Source organism: Colobus angolensis, unplaced genomic scaffold (assembly GCF_000951035.1).
Source record: "Colobus angolensis palliatus isolate OR3802 unplaced genomic scaffold, Cang.pa_1.0 Scaffold116, whole genome shotgun sequence".
NCBI lineage: Eukaryota > Metazoa > Chordata > Mammalia > Primates > Cercopithecidae > Colobus > Colobus angolensis.
In genome coordinates, this window is record NW_012112697.1 from 5,047,440 (window position 1) to 5,067,049 (window position 19,610).

At 38.8% G+C, this 19,610-nt stretch overlaps 1 protein-coding gene across 1 annotated transcript in view; it reads left to right on the top strand.

Annotated features, from left to right (window-relative positions):
* Positions 1-19,610, top strand: part of HYDIN (HYDIN, axonemal central pair apparatus protein) — a 434,530-nt gene that overhangs the window by 169,370 nt on the left and 245,550 nt on the right. The window contains exons 18-19 of the mRNA XM_011962106.1: positions 1,890-2,054; positions 3,824-3,976. Of these exons, the coding sequence (XP_011817496.1) occupies positions 1,890-2,054; positions 3,824-3,976 (318 nt within the window). The remainder of the gene's footprint in view (positions 1-1,889; positions 2,055-3,823; positions 3,977-19,610) is intronic.

Consider the following 19,610-nt stretch of genomic DNA (forward strand, 5'->3'; position numbering starts at 1 on the left):
GGGAGACTAAGCAGTTAAACACAGATGGATAAACAATTTTTTAAAAATCTGTGCAGATTAGAGTAATGGAAGGTTACTACTGAGATGCAGTTTACCAAGAATGCATTTGGGTATAAAACTCAGTTATATAAGTACAATATTCTAACTAAAATGTATGCACAAATATCATATGGGGGTTTATTTGGCTACAAGATCAATGGGATTTAAAACAGCAATATGAAGGCCACAGAACCAAGGCAGGTTTAGGCTCCTGCAGAGAATTACCACATTCAGATAAAGGAAGGAGATAGCTGCTGGTCAGAACACAGCCAGAATTTTGTCTTCAGATGTTGTCATTGTATTTTTCTAATGGAAACTTGAAAAAAAAGGCATCATGTTCACAGTAACCAAAATGACAATCCATGGCATCTGCAAATCTAGTCATGTGTGTGTTTAATCTGAAACAGAATAAATAGACTTAGCTAGGATAACACAGCTACCTTTCATGAGTCACGGGGCTGTTATGTAAGAGATAAATAAAATGGTTCTATGAGTTTCTCTGAGACAGAACCAGAAGCCAAGGGTGAGGGTGAGGGGAGACAGGGTCTGACACCCACTCAGAAGCGCCACAGCAGGTCAACCCTTCTCAGTGCATGATCATTTCAAGAACTCAGAGTGGAGCCTGCATCTGGGGTCAGGGGGAGTTGCTTCTGCACAGCAGGGCTGGGCATAGGATGAGGCACTTGCCTTGGGCACAGAATTTAAGGAGAAGCCAAGCACTCAGTCAAGATACTTAGTATTTCCATGCCATATTGTAAGAAATCAAAATAAATTCCCAAAAAAATCCATAATGAGCAAGATATAAAAACCTAGGTAAAGAGATCAATCTGACCTCAGGCTGTCATAAGGCTCGGTGGAGCACTGCACCACAGGGAGGAGTTAGACTGGGCCATGTTAGGCCAGACCAGATGCAGAGAGACTGTGGTGTACCCCAGGCAGGTGACACGTGTGTGCTCTGTCTTCCTCCTCAGCAGCAGAGGCTCTGAAAAATGGTTCCCAAGATTATATAGTGGCATTTAAAAATTTTTATTTGTGTTCTTGTTGCATAAAAGCTGGTAATATGCTGCAGAACAGGTTTCTGAGAAACACAAATTGGTCAACACTGGACACTTGTTCATTGGTTCATCCATTCATTCATTCCTCACTTTAAAAACTGAGCATATGCTTTGGGTCAGAAAGTGGGCATGTAGAGAGGAGAGGCCCCTGCTGTGTGCTAAGAAGTTGTCAGTGGGACATGCAGGTGGCATGGTGCTGTCCAGTGCATGCTGTGGAAAAGGACTGCACAGGATGCTCCCTGGGGACAGAGGAAAGGTTCCCACCCTAGAGCCCTTGAGGAATGGAGGGAGAATTCAAGATGAAGGTGCCAGATGGGTTGATGGGAATGGACATTCTAGGAGGAGTCACCACAAGTGCAAAGGATTGGAGGTGAGAAGCAGCATCATGGATTCAGGAAACACTAGCGGCCTCTATTGATAGAGTACAAAGGGCGAGGGAGCCGGGACGATGCGTGAGGGTGCAGAGGGCCAGGTTAAGGAACTTGGAAAGTGGAAAGTGGACCTTTTCCTTTTCCTAAGGAAAGTGAAAAGCTGTTGCCCTGAACTTATTTGTGTTGTGGATAATTCTGCATCTTGCTGTGTTGGGCACTTTGAATTTTGGGCCTCATGCACACCCCACTTAACCAAACTTCCTTTTGGCCCAATTGGGGTGCTCATCCCCATTTACTGGCTTGAATAATAAGGCATTTCTAAAAGACTTCTATGGACTCAGGAAAACACTTACTTCAAAATAAGCGAATACACTATTTGTTCCATGCTGTGCTGTCCTTACCCCTCTGGTTTTCTCTCCCCCAGGTGTGTGAGGAGGTGCCTGCTGTGCTGCTTTCCAGCCCCACCCCTAGTGGGGTCATCCCCCCTAGCAGCACCATCCACATACCACTGGCCCTGGAGACCCAGGTCACTGGAGAACACAGATCCACGGTTTACATCTCGATCTTCGGGAGCCAGGACCCCCCTCTGGTGAGAGTCCATTTTCAGAACTGCAGTTGAAATTGCTGTGCTTCTTCTCAAACATTTTGAGCTTTCTCATTTAAGGCCCACACCGTATTCACATATGTCCCAGTTTCTTGGAGTTGTAGGGTTTTATGTTTTTACTATGCAATGGTAAAATACCAGTGCAATGTGACTTTATGGAATCTGTTTATATCTACATCTAACAGAAGCAGTGTTCTATAGCAATCATCCTTAAACCTAACAGGATACCAGGAGTCTCTCTCTGTCTCTCTCTCTGTCTCTCTCTCTCACACACACACACATTCCCACCCGCCTGACCCTTCTCTAATCCTTTTATTTTTTTATTTTTATTTTTATTTTTGAGACAGAGTCTTGCTCTGTCCCCCAGGCTGGAGTGCAGTGGCGCGATCTCGGCTCACTGCAAGCTCCGTCTCCCGGGTTCCTGCCATTCTCCTGCCTCAGCCTCCCGAGCAGCTGGGACTACAGGCGCCGCCACCATGCCTGGCTAATTTTTTTGTATTTTTAGCAGAGACGGGGTTTCACCATGTTAGCCAGGATGGTCTCGATGTCCTGACCTCGTGATCCGCCTGCCTCGGCCTCCCAAAGTGCTGGGATTACAGGCGTGAGCCACCGCGCCCAGCCTCTCTAATCCTTTTAAATCAGAATCTCCAAGGGGAGGAAGCCAGCACATCTGTACAGGAGCCAGCACATCTGTATGTTTAATAAGCTCCTTGGTTGTTCCTGGTGCAAAGCTGGGTTTGGGTATCACTGGTTTGTCACCTATGGGCTGGGAGATCAGTTTCTTTCACTGTTCGCCTGAGTTTTTCTTGTATATTGACTTGACTTATGGCTCATATTAGCCTACTCAAGCTGTTAAGAGAAATAGTCTCTCCAAGAGGAAGAGGGATTCATGGAAAGCTCTCCACTGCTTAGGCTGAGTTGAAGGATAAACATTGAATCCTACAGGAGGTTGCCCAACAGGCTCTGTATTCCTAGACATGTGGTTTTCTTGGGAACTAGTGATGTCACCTTACATTTCTTTGACGTGACTCTGATTGCTTAGAGAGCGTAAAACACTAGGATTTTGCTTTTATCTCTTCCATATAAGATGCCGTAGATAAGCCACCTAACTTATAAAGCAGCATCACCAAGGTAGGCCAACCCTAAAACATGCCACCAGTTCAGGTCCCCCACAAGGCTCACTGTGCCCCTCCCCTACCCTCCTGCACAGATGCAGCCCATGAGAGGGTAGCTTGCTGAGCAGCCAGAACTTTGTGAAATAAAAGGGCCACCTTCCTCAGGCAGACACAGTGCCTGGCTCAAGGGACAGGGAGAAGAGAGTAGAGCAAAGTGGATTTCAATCTCCAACCCTCACAACTATGTGCAGTGGCCTTGCCCTACCATACCACTTGTAAAGCAACAGAACTGGAACTCAAACCCAGCCACGGTGCTGACCCTTAACCCTGTACTAAGTGTTGTTGAGGCTGGAGTGCTGTGTGGGATGGAGGGGACCCAGAATCTGGTTTCCCCTCAATGCATAGCTCTGGGCTGACCTGGGAAGCTGCGCATCCTTTCTGGGGAGGAAATCCAGGCTGGATTCACAGGTCTGACCAGCATGACCCTCGCAATGTCCCTGAGACCACAGCACACCAGTGGGAAGGGGTGCCAGTTCTCATAAGCATCCTCTTATGCCCTTGCTTTTTATTGAAGGAATGGCTAAAAGTGGCTAGCCATTTCCAGCTGTTCCAGTGTTCTTTCTCTCTGGCGGAACTCAGGTATGTCACTTAAAGAGCACTGGAGAAGGCCCAGTTATCTATGTCCATCCCAATCAAGTGGACTTTGGCAGTATCTACGTCCTAAAAGACTCTTCCAGGATTCTCAACCTATGCAACCAGTCCTTCATTCCTGCATTTTTCCGGGCATGCATGGTAAGTCATGGGACATGATAAAACACAGCTTTGGCTTATAGGCAATGGCCCTATTTTTGCAACATATCTTTGAAAATGATCACCAGAAGCAGAGATTTGCATGGTTATGTTGTTGCATTAAACCACGTCATTCCCATCCCCAATTCTTGTTTATTATAATGAATTATTAACATAATTTATGCATCAATTAATAATTTTGTTGATTAAGGGATGCCTTAGCTTAAGGGATACCTATTATAATACTTTTGTTGATTAAGAAACACAGTGTGCATGTGTTTTGGTAAACAGGCAAGTACAATCAATAGAATCCCAGTTCAGGAAGATGTTTCAGAGGTCAATAAGCTCCTCTCCTGGACTGTACCTAAGCCCAGCTCCAGCCCTCAAAAAAACACTTTTTAGATGTCTCTTTAACTAGAAGTGCTTCCTTTAATTTGAGTCCTTTTGGCTACAAATGTGTTGGTGTGTTTATTCTATTTTTGTTCTCTTTTCCTTCTAGCAGTATTTTAAGGTAGTTTGTAAGGATGTGTGAAATACAGGAGAGTATTCACCAAAAACAGAAATTAAAGTAAACAGCAAAGACAGATACAAAATAGATGTAAAATGGTTTTAGAAATCGTTTTGTCTCATTTTTATGTACAGTTGACCCTTGAACAATGTGAGGATTAGGGACACCAAACCCCCACGCAGTTGAAAATTCACATATAACTTTTTTTAAAAACTTTTATTTTAGTTTCAGGGGGTACATGTGCAGGTTTGTTACATAGGTAAATTGTATGTTACAGGTTTGGTGTACAGATTATTTTATCACCCAGGTAATAAGCATAGTATCCAATAGGTAGTTTTTATATTTTCTCTTCCTCCCACCCTTCACCCTCAAGTAGGTCCCAGTGTCTCTTGTTCCCTTCTTTGTGTGATATTTGGTTTTCTGTTCCTGCGTTAATTTGCTTAGGATAATGGCCTCCAGCTCCATCCATACTGCTGCAAAGGACATGATTTCATTCCAGACACATAGACCAATGCAACAGAATAGAGAGCCCAGAAATAATGCCACACAGCCTGCAACCATTTTATCTTCAACAAAGTTGACAAAAGCAATGGGGAAAAGATTCTCTATTCAATAAATGGCATTTGGATAATTGGCTAGTCATATGCAGAAGATTGAAACTAGACCCCTTCCTCACACCATATGCAGAAATCAACTCAAGATGGATGAAAGACTTACACGTAAAACCTAAAACTATAAAACTCCTGGAAGATAACCTAGGAAATACCATTCTGCACACGGCCCCTGGCAAAGATTTTATGACAAAGATTCTAAAAGCAATTACAACAAAAACAAAAATTGACAAGTGGGTCCTAATCAAAGAGCTTCAGCACAGCAAAAGAAACATACAACTTTTGACCTCTCAAAAACTTACTGCTAACAGCCTACTGTTGACCAGAAGCCTTTCCAATAGCAGTCTATTAACACATATTTTGTATGTTATATGTATCACATACTGTATTCTTACAATAAAGTAAGCTAGAGAAAAGAAATGTTATTAAGAAAATCGTAAGGAAGCAAAAATATACTTATTCATTAAGTGCAGGTAGATCATCATAAAGATCTTCATCCTCATCATCTTCACATTGAGTAGACTGAGGAGGAGGAGGGAGAAAAGGGGTTGGTCTTACTGTCCCATGGGTGGCAGAGGTGGAAGAAAATCCACATGTAAGTGGACCAATGCAGTTCAAACTCCTGTTGTTCAAGGGTCAACTGTATTTTGTAATGACATTTAGACCTGCTTGTCTTCTATAAGCTAATTTTTACTTTTTTTGCACAAGAACAGACATGAAATGATGGGGGTTTTGTAGAGTTTAGGAATTTCTAATTCAATAATTGAAAGTATTCTTGATTTTAGAAATAGTTTTCTGAATTTAAATATAAAATGTTTAATTGTATAGCCTTCTGCCTATCATCAAATTATTGCATTTGAATGAGAACTAACATTTAGTTTCAGTATTTGTCAGGTATTTCTGAATAATCAAGTATTATTAATTTCATAAAATTTAAGGAATGTCATTTTCTGCTGACTTGTGACAGCTTACCAGAGACATTGGTCCCAATTAGCAGCCATTTATCATCATTATTTATTTTTAATATCATTTATCTTTACTCATTATGAAGGCAGCCACATTCACATACAGTCACTGGTCTTTTTAATAGAGGTTTTCACACAACCCCAATCATGCTGTAGCACTGTGTGAATCTCATGTAAGAATATTGTTTCATAATGTTTAAAGAAAAATCCTATAGAAAAGACATTTTTACTAGTCTTTATCCAATTAGTTAATTGATGTGTTTGGCAGAAAGCACAGGGTACTGCTTAGGAAGTGTTGCTTCCTGGTTCAGTGTTGAGTTGATGCTGGGAGAGGAAGAGTCAATCTCTGTCCAGTGAGCTGAGATGGCACCACTGCACTCCAGCCTGGGTGACAGAGCGAGACTCCGTCTCAAAAAAAAAAGAAAAAAAAATGGAAAAAAAGAAAAGTGGTTTCAACTCCAAGTAGTTCTCATAGGGGAAAATTAAACTCTTATTTTAGCTGAGATTTTTGTTGGATGTCCTAGTAAATATGATATGTATTAACGTTATAAAAATTGAATTAGGCTAATTTGAAATTAACTACAGTGGAAGGAAACTGAAAAATTTCAACTTGATGTACAGTACCAAACCTTCAAACGCATTCTTACAGGAATTACTAAGCATTAGGAGAGAGCTTCAATTAATAGTTTATTCCCCAAGCCTATTACGAATTCAGGTGCTGGAAGTTCTTCTCTTTTCTTGTTGGATGCTGTGACAAGAGGGCCCATTCTCTCTCCTTTTTTGGCCATGGGTGAATGTCAGCCCTTCCCAGATGTGGCAGTCACTGTCAGCCACCTGTCACACTCAGCCTCATGTGTGGCCACACAGCACAGCACCACAGTGATTAGATTCACCCTTCGCATGAAGCGTCTGTTTGTTATCAGCCAGAGGGGTCAGGAGATGGGAAGCTGGAAGCCTACCTCCACAGTGAAGTTAGAAGATAAATGACACTTAGAGCAATTTGTAATTTCTCAGAAACAAACACTATACAGAAAAAAAATGATTTTTAAAAACATCTGGGACCTCTTCATATAGTATGGAAGGAAGAAACAGTGAAGATTATATTTTTTATATTCCATTAAAAATTTATTTTGAGTGTAAAAAAAAGTTGATTAGTACAAGGAAGAGTATTTTGTGACCTGGAGCAGTAGGCTCTCCTTTGCTTTGGAATGCCTGTGCCTGGAATATCAGCCTCCACCAACAGTTCCCAGCAGGCTGACTTACTTGGAACAATCGAATAAGGCACCTCTGGTTTGGAGGAGAGAAAAAAAAAGTCAGAATGTGAGAATGGAGAATGGAAAGGCCCTGTTGGCAGGAGAATGTGGACTCTGCTTGTATGCAGGGAGCTCTGCCAGGAAGAGAGACTTTCCCCTCCCTGTGAGCGGCGGAAATAAGGGTGCGGATGCAGCAGTGCCCCAGGGCCCTAGGGACCTCAGCACTGGGCTGGAGGACAGATGCCTCCTTTTAATGGGTGCCCCTTGCTAGGCAGAGGAAGTGCCTTGCTCGGCACTTGTTTGGAAGCATCTGGAATCATTTTCTTTTTGCCCTTGGCTCTAATTCAGCCTTGGCTACCTTTAGCTCAAACCTTGGGTCCAGATGTCAGTGCCACCTTGGGACTCAGATGGCACCAAGACATCTTTGTAGCGGCCTTCTGCCTCCGTGATCTGCAGGGAAAGGTCATTGTAAAGAGATACTTAGAATTCCTGGATTCAGGAAACAGGAATTCAGATGCCTCATCCAAGCATGGTTCTTTTAAAACATTTATTTTTCTTAGTCACTTGCCACAGCCATACACAGTGATATGGCAGCAAGGGAGAATTATTAGGCTTTCAAAGCTTCTTCAGACCCTCAGCCACTGGGTTATTTCCTCATTGAAGTAGGGACCCACTTTCTATATGTATTTGTTGATGTGTCTGTCTCCTTTAAATGACAGTAGTCTCTGCACTGACTTTCCAGCACTTAGCAGCTGGCTTAACAATTATAATGATGACAATATGGTGACACTAAGTTAATTCTGACTAGCATCTATTTCATTCTACCTATTTGTCACTTTATATACAGTATTTCATTTACTACAATTCTGTGAGAAAATACTGTTATTATCCCTATTTTAACCAGGTAGAAATAGGTTAAGTTAATTGCCACAACTTGTAAGTGGCAGGCCTGGTTCTGGCCCCAGTGGTCTGACTTCCGATTCCTTCTCTTTTCCTCTGCGCTAATGAACTGCCTAACTTTACCCCAGCAGTGATTATGAAAAGGGACTTGGAAATGGTGAAAGGAGCATGGTTTCATGTTCATAAATGACCCTTTAAGATAGACACACCTAGAGGAGTAGGATTTGTTAAAAGGGCAGGAGAAGAAATTACGGAGTATTTCTGAAGTAGAGAAAAGGACTGGATACACTTCATTTTATGCAGAGAGGTGTTGAAATGTACATATACAAATTATCTCCACAATGCCATTTTTCAGCCAACCAAAATTCCTTCAATTGTATATCTGAAATAAAGACACATAATTTGCTTTTTCACTTTCTTTTTTATCCTTTGTAGTATAACATAGCATTTAGTTATGTATGTAAATGTGTGTAAAAATTCTTCACTAGTATAGCTAGTAGAAGTTTAAAATTCAAAGTTATGTCCCCTACTTTAACAAAAGAAATAGGGAAACTCAGAAAGAAATTGGCTGGCAGGCATTTAACATCAAGGGAGATTGTCAGTGCCGGACTCTATCCATTTTCGGAGAGTGAAAATTGTGGCTATTACCAGAGAGCTCATTTTAAACTTCTTGTAGCAACTGGTCTGTAGAAAACTGCAGCTATGCCTCGTACACTGCATCACCCCTGCATACTGGAGCTCACTGTAGATCTGAAACTCTGTCTTCTCCTTGGGGAATTGACTGTATTAGAAGATTCCATGCTAGAGACATTTCTAATGGACAAACAATAAGACTCCAGGGCCTTTTGACAGATGACATCATTAAGCTATTCCACCCCACACTGTGTGTGAAGAGGAGATAGAATGGGCTGTTTCTCAGGCTTCAATGAGTAGATTAGCTCTGCCCTCTAAATTGTTACATCTGTGGAGGGAAATGATGAGGAAAAAGGCATAAGGAAAAAGGAAAGAAACGTACATGAATCAGAGACCAACTACAGTTGTTAAGCCTCCTTACATTCTTTTTGTTTCTGATGGATTTTACAAAATAGTAGCTTTGTTTCCTTGTTTCCTAAGATGTATTTACAATATTCTATTTAGTTTTTAGCTCACAGCCCAGCTCTTGTGTTAATGTGGTTCATGCCTAGCACGTGCTGTGTTCTCAACACATACCCCCCCTCCTTAAGGTCTGCAATGTCCTCATTCAGCAGATCAGATAACCGAGATTCTTTTGGTTAAGAGAATTGGCCAAGGTTGCATGATAAAAGTCAGTCATCACTCAGCTTCTCTACATTTTAGTCTGTTTTCTGTCTGTTCCACCATAGAATTATTTAATTCTGGAGGTCAGACACTATGTATATGAAACATATTTTAATACAGAAAAAATCAAGAGATATACTTGACATAAAAATTAACACATGTTAATCTTTCCCCACATTTATTTGCCTCAGATCCTTTACTTAAAGAAATCAAATATTAATGTTAATGTCTATGGAGTTCCATAGATTCTCCTTGCCAGTCCTGTGTCCTTTCTCTCTGCCCAGAGGCAACCGTATCATGAATTTGATGTGTGTCCAAGCCATGTTTTTGTATTTTATTACATAACATATATTATATGTATTCATAAATACTATATTGTGGCATTTTGTTGTTTCTAAAATGTATGTAAATCATATCACTGCATGTGACATTCTGCAACTTATTTTTCAGGCTCAAAATTATGTTTCCAACATCTATCCGTGTTAATGCCTGTACATCTAGTTATTTCATTTTAGTTGCTGTGCATACTCCATTTACCATTTATTATGTTTATTTCTTTGCCTACTTGTTGACAATTGGGTTATTATAACAATGCTGCAGTGAATAGAATATTTGTCTCCTTGTGTACATAGGCAAGAGTTTTTGGGTGTATGCAAATAGGGAGTATATCTAGGAGTGAAATTTGTTGCCTCTTCAGGTAGGTACATTTTCAGCCTCATTAGATCTTGCCAAATTACTCTCCAAAGTGATTATATCAATGTGCCCTTCCAGGAGTGTTTGAGGTATCTATTTATGTAGTGGCTAAAACTTAGCGTGGTCTGACTCAAGTTCTTGTCAGTCTGAACATGAAATGATATCTTATTGTTGTTTTAATTTGTATATCCCTTATTAATATTACTTATTACTGTTTCATTCAGGTGTCCTCTTCTGTCAGTTATCTATTATCAATTATTTATTTATAGATGTTATATATTGTGGATACTAGCCCTTTCTTTGTAATGAAGTTTTGGATTTTTTAAAGATATTTTTAGTGTTGATGTCAATGTTATGAATCCTTTTCTTCACTGTATCTGTTTTCTTTCTTTCTTCTTTCTCTTTCTTTCTTTCTCTCTCTCTCTCCCTTTCTTTGTTTCCTTCTTTTCTTACTTTCTTTTTTTTTTCAGGTTCTTATCCTGTCACCCAGGCTGGAGTGCAGTGGCACAATCACAGCTCACTGCAGCCTTCCACCTCCCAGGTTCAAACCATCCTCCCACCTCAGCCACCAAGTAGCTGGGACTATAGGCACACGCCACCACGCCCTGCTAAGTTTTGTAAATTTTGTAGAGATGGGGTTTCATCATGTTGCCCAGGCTGGTCTCAAACTCTTGGGTTCAAGCAATCCACCCACCTCAGCCAGTACGGGGATTACACATGTGAGCCACTGCGGCCAACCATATCTGTTTTCTATGTGTGGTTTAGGAAATCCATCCCTGTCCTTCTTTTTGAATAGGTTTCGACTCTTACTTTTCATGCCTTTAATCCAGCTAAGTTTATTTTTTATCTAAGGCAAGTAAGGTCTGTTTTTTTCATGAAGAAAGCCATTCATCCTATCACCAGTTCTTGCTACTCTTTCGTTTTTTCATGCATTAATATTGCTTCCTCTGTTATACTTCAGACTTCATATGTGCCTAGGTAGGTTTCTGAGCTTTCTGTTATATTCCATTTATCTATCTCAGTGTCACTATCCTTACTGTCTTAAAAGCTACAGCTTAATAATAACAATAATAACACTTGTTATATATCAGGCACTGTTCTAAGTCCTTTTGTACGTATTATTTTACATGATCCTCAACAACTTAATTAGGTAGATTTTATTATTATCTCTATTTTAAATGAGGCACAGGGATGGTAAATAAGTAGCTCAAATTTGCACACCTAGAAAATAAACACTGGAACTTTACTATGAATATCTACTAGGATTTCTTTTATGTCCTTTAATTAAGGCTTATAATTTTCTTCATAAAGGTCTTAAACATCCTTTGTCATCTCTCCTAAGTTCCTTTTTGTGAATGGTACCTTTTTGGCATTGCATTTTCTAACTAGATAATAATTTATAGGAACACTATTGAATTTTCTTGTATCAGCTTTCAGTCTTGCCACACATCTCTTCATTGGTTCTGTTTGTAGATTTTTATCTGCAAGTTTCCTTTCCAATCCTTAATTCTTTGCTGCTTTTTCCTGGCTCATTGCATGAGATAGGCTTTTCAATGCAATGCTGAATAGTAGAGGTTATATAAGACATCTCTGTCTTATTCCCCACATTAATCAAAAAGCCTCAAATGTTTCATTTTAAGCATAACATCTCTTATAGATTTTTGGTAAATGCCTATGTCACATTAAGAAAGTTCTAATCGTTTCTTATTTGTTATCATTAACACATGCTGAAATGTAATGCATTTCCTGTATCTATTCAGATGATTTATAGCTTTTTTTCCTTACCTGTTAATATAACAAATTCAATTAACAGATTCTCTGGTTGTGAATCACTTTTACATTGCTGGGGTGAATCCAACCAACCATAACATACTATTATTCAAGTATGCTATTGATATGATTGCTATCATATTACTTACATTTTTGCATTTGTTGTTTTACATTTTTTATGTTACATTTCCCTGGTTTTGATATCAAGAATACTGCATTCTTATCATGTGAGTTATCCTTACCTCTTTTTTTCATCTTTGGAAAAGATCTTATATAATCATTGTATAAAGTAGGATCCATTGCTTAATGATAAAACCATTTGGTCTCAGGATTCTGGTGTGTCTGTGGATGTTAGGAGATTAATGGAAATGTATGGAAATTGTGACTAATGAATGATTTTCCGTAATGACTATTCAGATTTAAATTTTTCTAGACTTTTTAAAATTTTATCAAAGTTTGCAAATGTATTGGTATAAAATTATTCCAAATACTGTCTTATGATTTAAAATGGTAAAAAACATGGAGGAAACTTAAATGCATATTACTAACTGAAAGAAGCCAACCTGAAAAGGCTACATATGTATGATTCCAATTATATGACATTCTGGAAAAGGCGAAACTATGGAGACAGTAAAAAGATTAGTGCTTGCCAGAGATTAGTGGGAGGGATGGATGAATAGGCAGAGCACAGGAGAATTTTTGCCCTATGAATCTATTCTGTATCACTCACTAGTTACCAAAATAGTTGGTTGATTTTTTTCTTCTTTTATTTCTTGTATTTCTCTGCTTTTTTTGTGGTTATGTTTCTTTTTACTAAATTATGTCTTTCTAATGCTAGAGGTCCGTAGTTTATGATGCTTGGTTTAGCTGAGCATATGATTCTATTTGATGATTTTTCTCTTTTCTTTCCACTCTTTGAAGATTGACCTCTGGCATTAATTGTTGGTGATAAAAATTTTGCTGTTAGTCTGATTATTGTTCCTTTATAAGGAACTTGTCTTTTCTCATTAGTTGCTCTTAAGATTGTGTTTTTATCCTTGATTTTCTTAAATTTTCTCTTTAATGTATCAGAGGATTTGAGCCTTAAATTCTGGAATGTCTAAGCCATTATCTCTTCAAATGTTTCTTCTCTGACATTCTTTCTGTTACCTTCATTAAGAAAACATACGCATGCACACACACACACACACACTAGTGTGTGTATATTATATATATATATATTCTTGTACTATCCTACATGTCTATTTTTATTTTACTTCTTATATACATTTTTCGCCTCTTCATCTCTCTCTGTTGCCTCTTCAGTATGTTTCAATTTACACATTCTGACTTTGGCAAGTCTAAAGTTTATTCCATCTATTTACATTTGCAGTTTAATTTTAATGACTACATTTTTCAATTCCAAGATTTATCATTGGTTATGGCCGCTTATTCTTGAGTCTTATCTCACTGTTATGGTTTCATAATCTTTGTTTTATGTATATTATCCTATTCTGTATCTCTTTAAGAATCTTGGGTGCATTTTCTAATCAATTTCAGTTTGCACTATTGATGGTTCCAGAATGAATTCATTACCTGATTGTTTGCAGCTGTTCTTCTTAGCATTTGGAATTTTAAATTATAAATCAATCTGATATAGGAGATGTTTCTCTCTCCTTCTCAGTGCTCACGCCTTCTTTTCTAGCATTTTTACATTTGCCTTCAGCCTAGACAGTGACCACTAATCCAGAATTAAATTTGAGCTCCTCCCATGGCAATGCTAGAGAAATCACAGATTCAGTCACTGCATTGACCAGTGGCTTGGCCTCAGGTTTGTCTACATAGCAGTCTCTACTTTAGCACCACCACGTCCACCACCACTGGCACAGTCTGTGTATAAGGTATAGCTTCAGGAACATCACAACTTTGTTCAGCCTCCTTTCAAATGCCGGAGGCTGTCTTAGCAGGGGACATTAGGCCTCATTCCTTGCTTCCTGCAGGATCATTTTGGTTCCTGTTTTTCTTTCTCAAGCTACCTCTACTGGTTTCAGAACCTAGAGCCCAGTAAGTCTGTAGGTTCGGGCCTCTATGGTTTCTGTTCTACTTGTGGCTCATGTGGTGTTTATCTTAGTTTGGAGTAAAGCTATACCTAGTTCTTCATTTTTTCAAAATTGTGCCTTTTTTTCTATGTAAGGGACATGTTTTAAAGCTTCAACTCGTTGATTTATAGTCAGCCCTTGTAACTACTTTTTATAGTGTTTTATGTATTATCACATGAACACTTACAAAAGGATAGTAAAATGTGTTTTCAGTTGGCATAAGAGAGCAGAGTTCTTCTTTTAACTTTTACTTTAGATTCACGGGTGTATGTGCAGGTTTATTATATAGGAAAATTATGTGTCATGGGGGTTTGGTGTACAGATTATTTTGTCACCCAGGTAATAAGGTAATACCCAATAGGTAGTTTTTTAAATCTTCTCTCCCCTTCCACCCTCCACCTCAAGTAGGTTCCAGAATCTTTTGTTCCCTTCTCTGTGTCCATGTGTACTTAATGGTTAGCTCCCATTTATATGTGGTATTTGGTTTTCTGTTCCTACATTTTTTATCTTTGCCTTAATAGTGAAAAATCTATAAAAGAAATTCACATGCATATCAAAACAGTGAGATATCATCTCACCCTAGTTATAATGTCTATTATTAAAAGGACCAAAAATAACAAATACTGGCAATAATGCTGAGAAAAGTGAACTTCTATCCACTGTTAGCAGGAATATAAATTAGTACAACTACTATTTAAAATAATATGGAGACTGCTCAAAAAACTAAAAATAGAACTCTCCCATGATCCAGCAATCCCACTACTGGGTACTTATCCACAAGGAAGGAGATCAGTGTTGCAGAGATGGCTGCACCCACATGCTTACCACAGCACTGCTTACAAAAGCCAAGATGTGGAACCAACCTAAGTGTCCATCAACAGATGAATGGATAAAGAAAATGTGATATATAGACACAGTATAATACTATTCAGGCATTTAAAAAAATGAGATCCTGTTATTTCCAGCAGCATAGATGAGCTTGGAGGATATTACATTAAGTGAAATAAGCCAGGCACAGAAAGATAAATACCACATGTTCTCACTCATATGTGGGAGCTAAAAATCAAACTGAGATCATAGCCGGGCGCGGTGGCTCACGCCTGTAATCCCAGCACTTTGGGAGGCCGAGGCGGGCAGATCACGAGGTCAGGAGATAGAGACCATCCTGGCTAACATGGTGAAACCCTGTCTCTACTAAAAATACAAAAAAATTAGCCAAGCATGGTGATGGGCGTCTGTGGTCCCAGCTACTTGGGAGGCTGAGGCAGGAGAATGGCGTGAACCCGGGAGGCAGAGGTTGCAGTGAGCTGAGATCGTGCCACTGCACTCCAGCCTGGGCAACAGAGCAAGACTCTGTCTCAAAAAAAAAAAAAAAAAAAAAATGAGATCATAGAAGTAGAGAGTAAAATTGTGGCCACAGAGACTAAGAAGGGTAGAGGGGAGGTGGGGAAAAGAGAGGTTGGTTAACAGATACAAAAGTACAGCTAGGTAAGAGGAATAAGTTCTAGTGTTCTGTAGCACTGTGGGGTAACTGGTTAACAATATTTCATTTATATTTTCAAATAACTAGAACATAAATGTTCTCAACACAAAGAATGATAAATGTTTGAGGAGCTTGATATGCTAATTACCCTGATTTGATCATTACACATTGTATGCATGTATCAAAGTATCATTCTGTACCCCATAATATGCACAATTATTGCATGTCAAATAAAAATGAAAAATACATCATTTAAAAGAGAAACTGACAGGAATAAGGGAATAAGAAGAGAAGAAAATTCTAGTTTATCTTGGTGGACATCTATCCTTTTGCCACATAAAAGTCATGGTCATTCCAAAATGGATTGGGTTTTTCCTGAGCCATCTGAATAACCCATTTAGTGCCAAAGAGGGTAACAGTGATAACAGTAATAATAGTATTAAGAGACTTCCAGAAGCAAAGATTTGTGCTTAACAGAGAGCTGTAAGCCCCTCACTCCCACCCCCAACCCCACCTGAGACCTTTTTCATTTTGCCAAAGCTAAATGTAAAACCCAAAAGATAGATTCCCGCAGTTTATATATTGATTACAAGCCACAGTGAGAGAAGGAAAGCTGTTGATGGAATGTTACTTCACATGGTGGGTCAGCACCTTCCTTGAATTTAGAATGAAAGCTCTACTGATTGAATATGATTCATATGAGAATAGTATGAAGCCAAAATTAAAGGAGGGAGTTTGGTTTCCTTGTCACTAAGAGCTGTCCAGAAAACAACGAAAGGAAAATACCTTGGTCTCCTGCATGCCTTGTAAGCTTGTCCGTCTTCATTTCGTCTGTCTCAGCTCTTAACTAGTTTTTCAAAATTATTTTTTCTAACTAAATTATACAGCTAGCACCTATCATTGCAAAAGGAAATTAAGGTAAAGCTTCCTTTTATGGATCTAATGTGGGGTTTTTTTCTCTAAATCCCACCTTCTCTCCCCCATAAAAATTTATGTTTCTTCCTCATTACCAGCATCATCATCAACCCAATTTATGTCACTTTTAAGAGATGGCTGTCATTGAGTCATCATCAGCTAAAGCATTTACTCTCCCTGTTTTGTGCACTGATAGTATATAGTCATATTCAACATTAACTCAGTAAAAAATCAAATAAGTGTTTTTACGTAATGAACAAAAACAAGAAGTAGTACATTAAGTAGCTTAGTATAGAGGTTTATTAATGATATTAAATCCCCAACACAAATCCATCTAGGTTATATGATGTTTATCAGGGATAAAATTATATATTCTCCCTCTGTTTCATTTTCTCTTCCCTGTCACAAACAAAAGTACAGAGACTGAAGAAGTGTATGCGACACGATAGAACTCTATGTAGGATGGCACCTGGAATATGTCTTCTTTTAATGTCAGCTGCAGTGAAATTGCATGCAACAATAAGTTTCATGCTTTGGAGGAAAAAAAATCTCCCTCTGAGGTGTTAGGACATTGAATTGGGATGCATCTCAGAGGGAAGAGCAACATTGTCTCAGGGCAGATATGATCATGTGCCATGTACAGTTGCCTTACCTATGGTAGTCATTTAACAAACAGTTGTTCAGTGTATGAGTATACTGTACCATCAAAGGTGAGGATGTTGTTTTCAGACATAGCTGAAATTATCCTGGCTCTTCATGTACTAATTCTAGGCAAGTTATTTAACCTTTCTAAGTCTTTGGTTCCTTCTCTTTAAATGGAACTAATAATGGCATTTAGGAGATTAAATATGTGAATGTATGTAAAAAGTACCTGTTGAAAAAAAAACATTCAACAAATGGTAGCTTTAATTATTAATGTTGACAGACAAAAAGAGCCAAGTGAAATGGCTTGTGAAAATACATCACTTTTTGTGACACTACATTTGAAGATCTTTAATTTTTCTCAGGTAAGTAAAAGGACAAAAGGGACATTCAGAGAGGCCTTAAGGTTTAGAACAAACTGATCCACATAGTACAGATCTCTGTGAAATGGGAGTTCTAATGCTGTCTTTTCCATACTCTTGACTTGTTTCTCTTAATTTTTGATAGTGAAGCCATCTTATAAAATATAAAACATCTGTATTGATGAATGCACATATGTCCTTCCATAACAAAGAAAATGGGTTTATTAGGAAATCATTTACTATTTAGAAACTTTAGAATCATTAACTTTTTGATTTTCTATCTTCTTGTAGCTTACTTGTTTGTAAAGATGCTTCCTAGCACTGTGTAAATCGTGCCTGCGTGCTTAGGAGCTCTCCTGTTTCCTTTTATTTAACCATCTTTCCTTTCATTTTAACCATCATGCCTTGCATTTGATCTGACACCTTTCATTGAGTCTTGGGAAGACGATGACTCTCAAAAGATGGTGGTCTTTGTTCAAGGATGCTAAGCTAGTAACCTAAAAGATTATTGGTACATATTACTTGAAAGCAATGTGAATTAGATATACTTGCCTCCCTAATAATCAAAGTCAGTTAGCCTCATAATTCTTACAGACTATTTGTTCAACAAATGGAGAAATCAAGCAGTAGAACAATTGCTTGACCAAAAGGGACTTTCAGCACATCAGTGATCAAGGACTTTCTATTCAATCTGTCATTCCAAACTCTTTCCCTCTAAGAACAAGGAGAAAAGCTGGACAAAATGAGAAAATCATGAGCTTGAGAAACCAGGGAGCAACAAAGCTAGTGACAACACAAAAGGAAAAGAAAATCAAGAGATGTATGCCCAGCATTTGGGATTGCTTTTCCTATATGCCTCCAGAAGACATTGAAAAGTTAAAAGTAGCTTTCTGAAGACCTACCTGTCCAGGGAGATAAAAATTGGAGTCAGGTCAGGCTAGGGAGATAAAAATTAGAAGAAGATGGGCTCTGGTAAAACGTCTGGACTTTTGGTTGGGACTCTGAAAGGATGCACACTAGGAACAAGGATAAACTAGAACAGATCCTCAGTTCAAATCATGTCAATCTCCACCTGAAAGATGGAAATTCTAGTTCCCCCCATAGCTTTCCCAGAAGCAAACGTATATCATCACAGGAAGAAGAAAACTATTCTAGGCCTCAGAATACCTCTACAATTTGTGTATACAATATCCAATAGTTAATCTTAAAATAACCAGGCATATAAGGAGACAAGACAACTTAGTAGAAAACTGAAATATGCTCAATAAATTCAATGAAATAAAAATTAAATTTTAGAAATGTGATGGAGTTCTGGAAACTATAAAAAAGAACAAATGAGAGTTGTAGACCTGAAAAATCCAATCGAAATTAAGGCTCAACAGATGAATTTAACTGTATATTAGATCCAGATGAATAGAGGCTTGTTGAAGTCAAAGATAGGTCTGAAGAAACTACCAAAAATGAAACATGCAGAGATAAAAGGATGAGAAATACAGAATAGATGATAAAGCAAACAAACATGGGGGGTATGGTTACTGGAGTACCAGAAAAGAGGAGAGATGAGGAAGAATAGATAAAGGCTGAGACCAAGCTATCAAAATGCATTATGAAAACCAGGCAAGATAAAACCACAAAACCACATCTAGGCACATTCTTGTAAAGATGCTGAAGATCAAAGAGTAAATCTTAAAGCATCAGGGGAAAAAAGGTTGTTTACCTTAAAAGGAATAATATCAAACTGAGAGCTGATTTCACAGACACTGCTGAGGGCAGGATACCATTATGAAAACAAATGAACTACAAAAAAGTCTTCACACTGAAAGGTACAATTCTAGCCCCCTTCTCCCCCAATTCTCAGAATATGGCCAGAAAACGGGAAGGTTCTTCTGTGGACAATTTGATCAGCCACAAGGAAAGGCAGAAAGGCAGAAATAAACTGTTAGTTGGGCATCTAAAATGTCTAGTGGCCTGTGGTGGACTGGCACCCAAGCACACAGTGGCTTTAGTCTCTCTCTCTCTCTCTCTCTCTCTCTCTCCCCCCCCTCCTTCCTACCTTCTTTCCTTCCTTCTTTCCTTCCTTCCTTCCTTTTCTTTCTTTCTTTCCTTCTTACCTTCATCCCTTCTTCCCTTGCTCCCTTCCTCCCTTTCTTTCTTTCTCTTT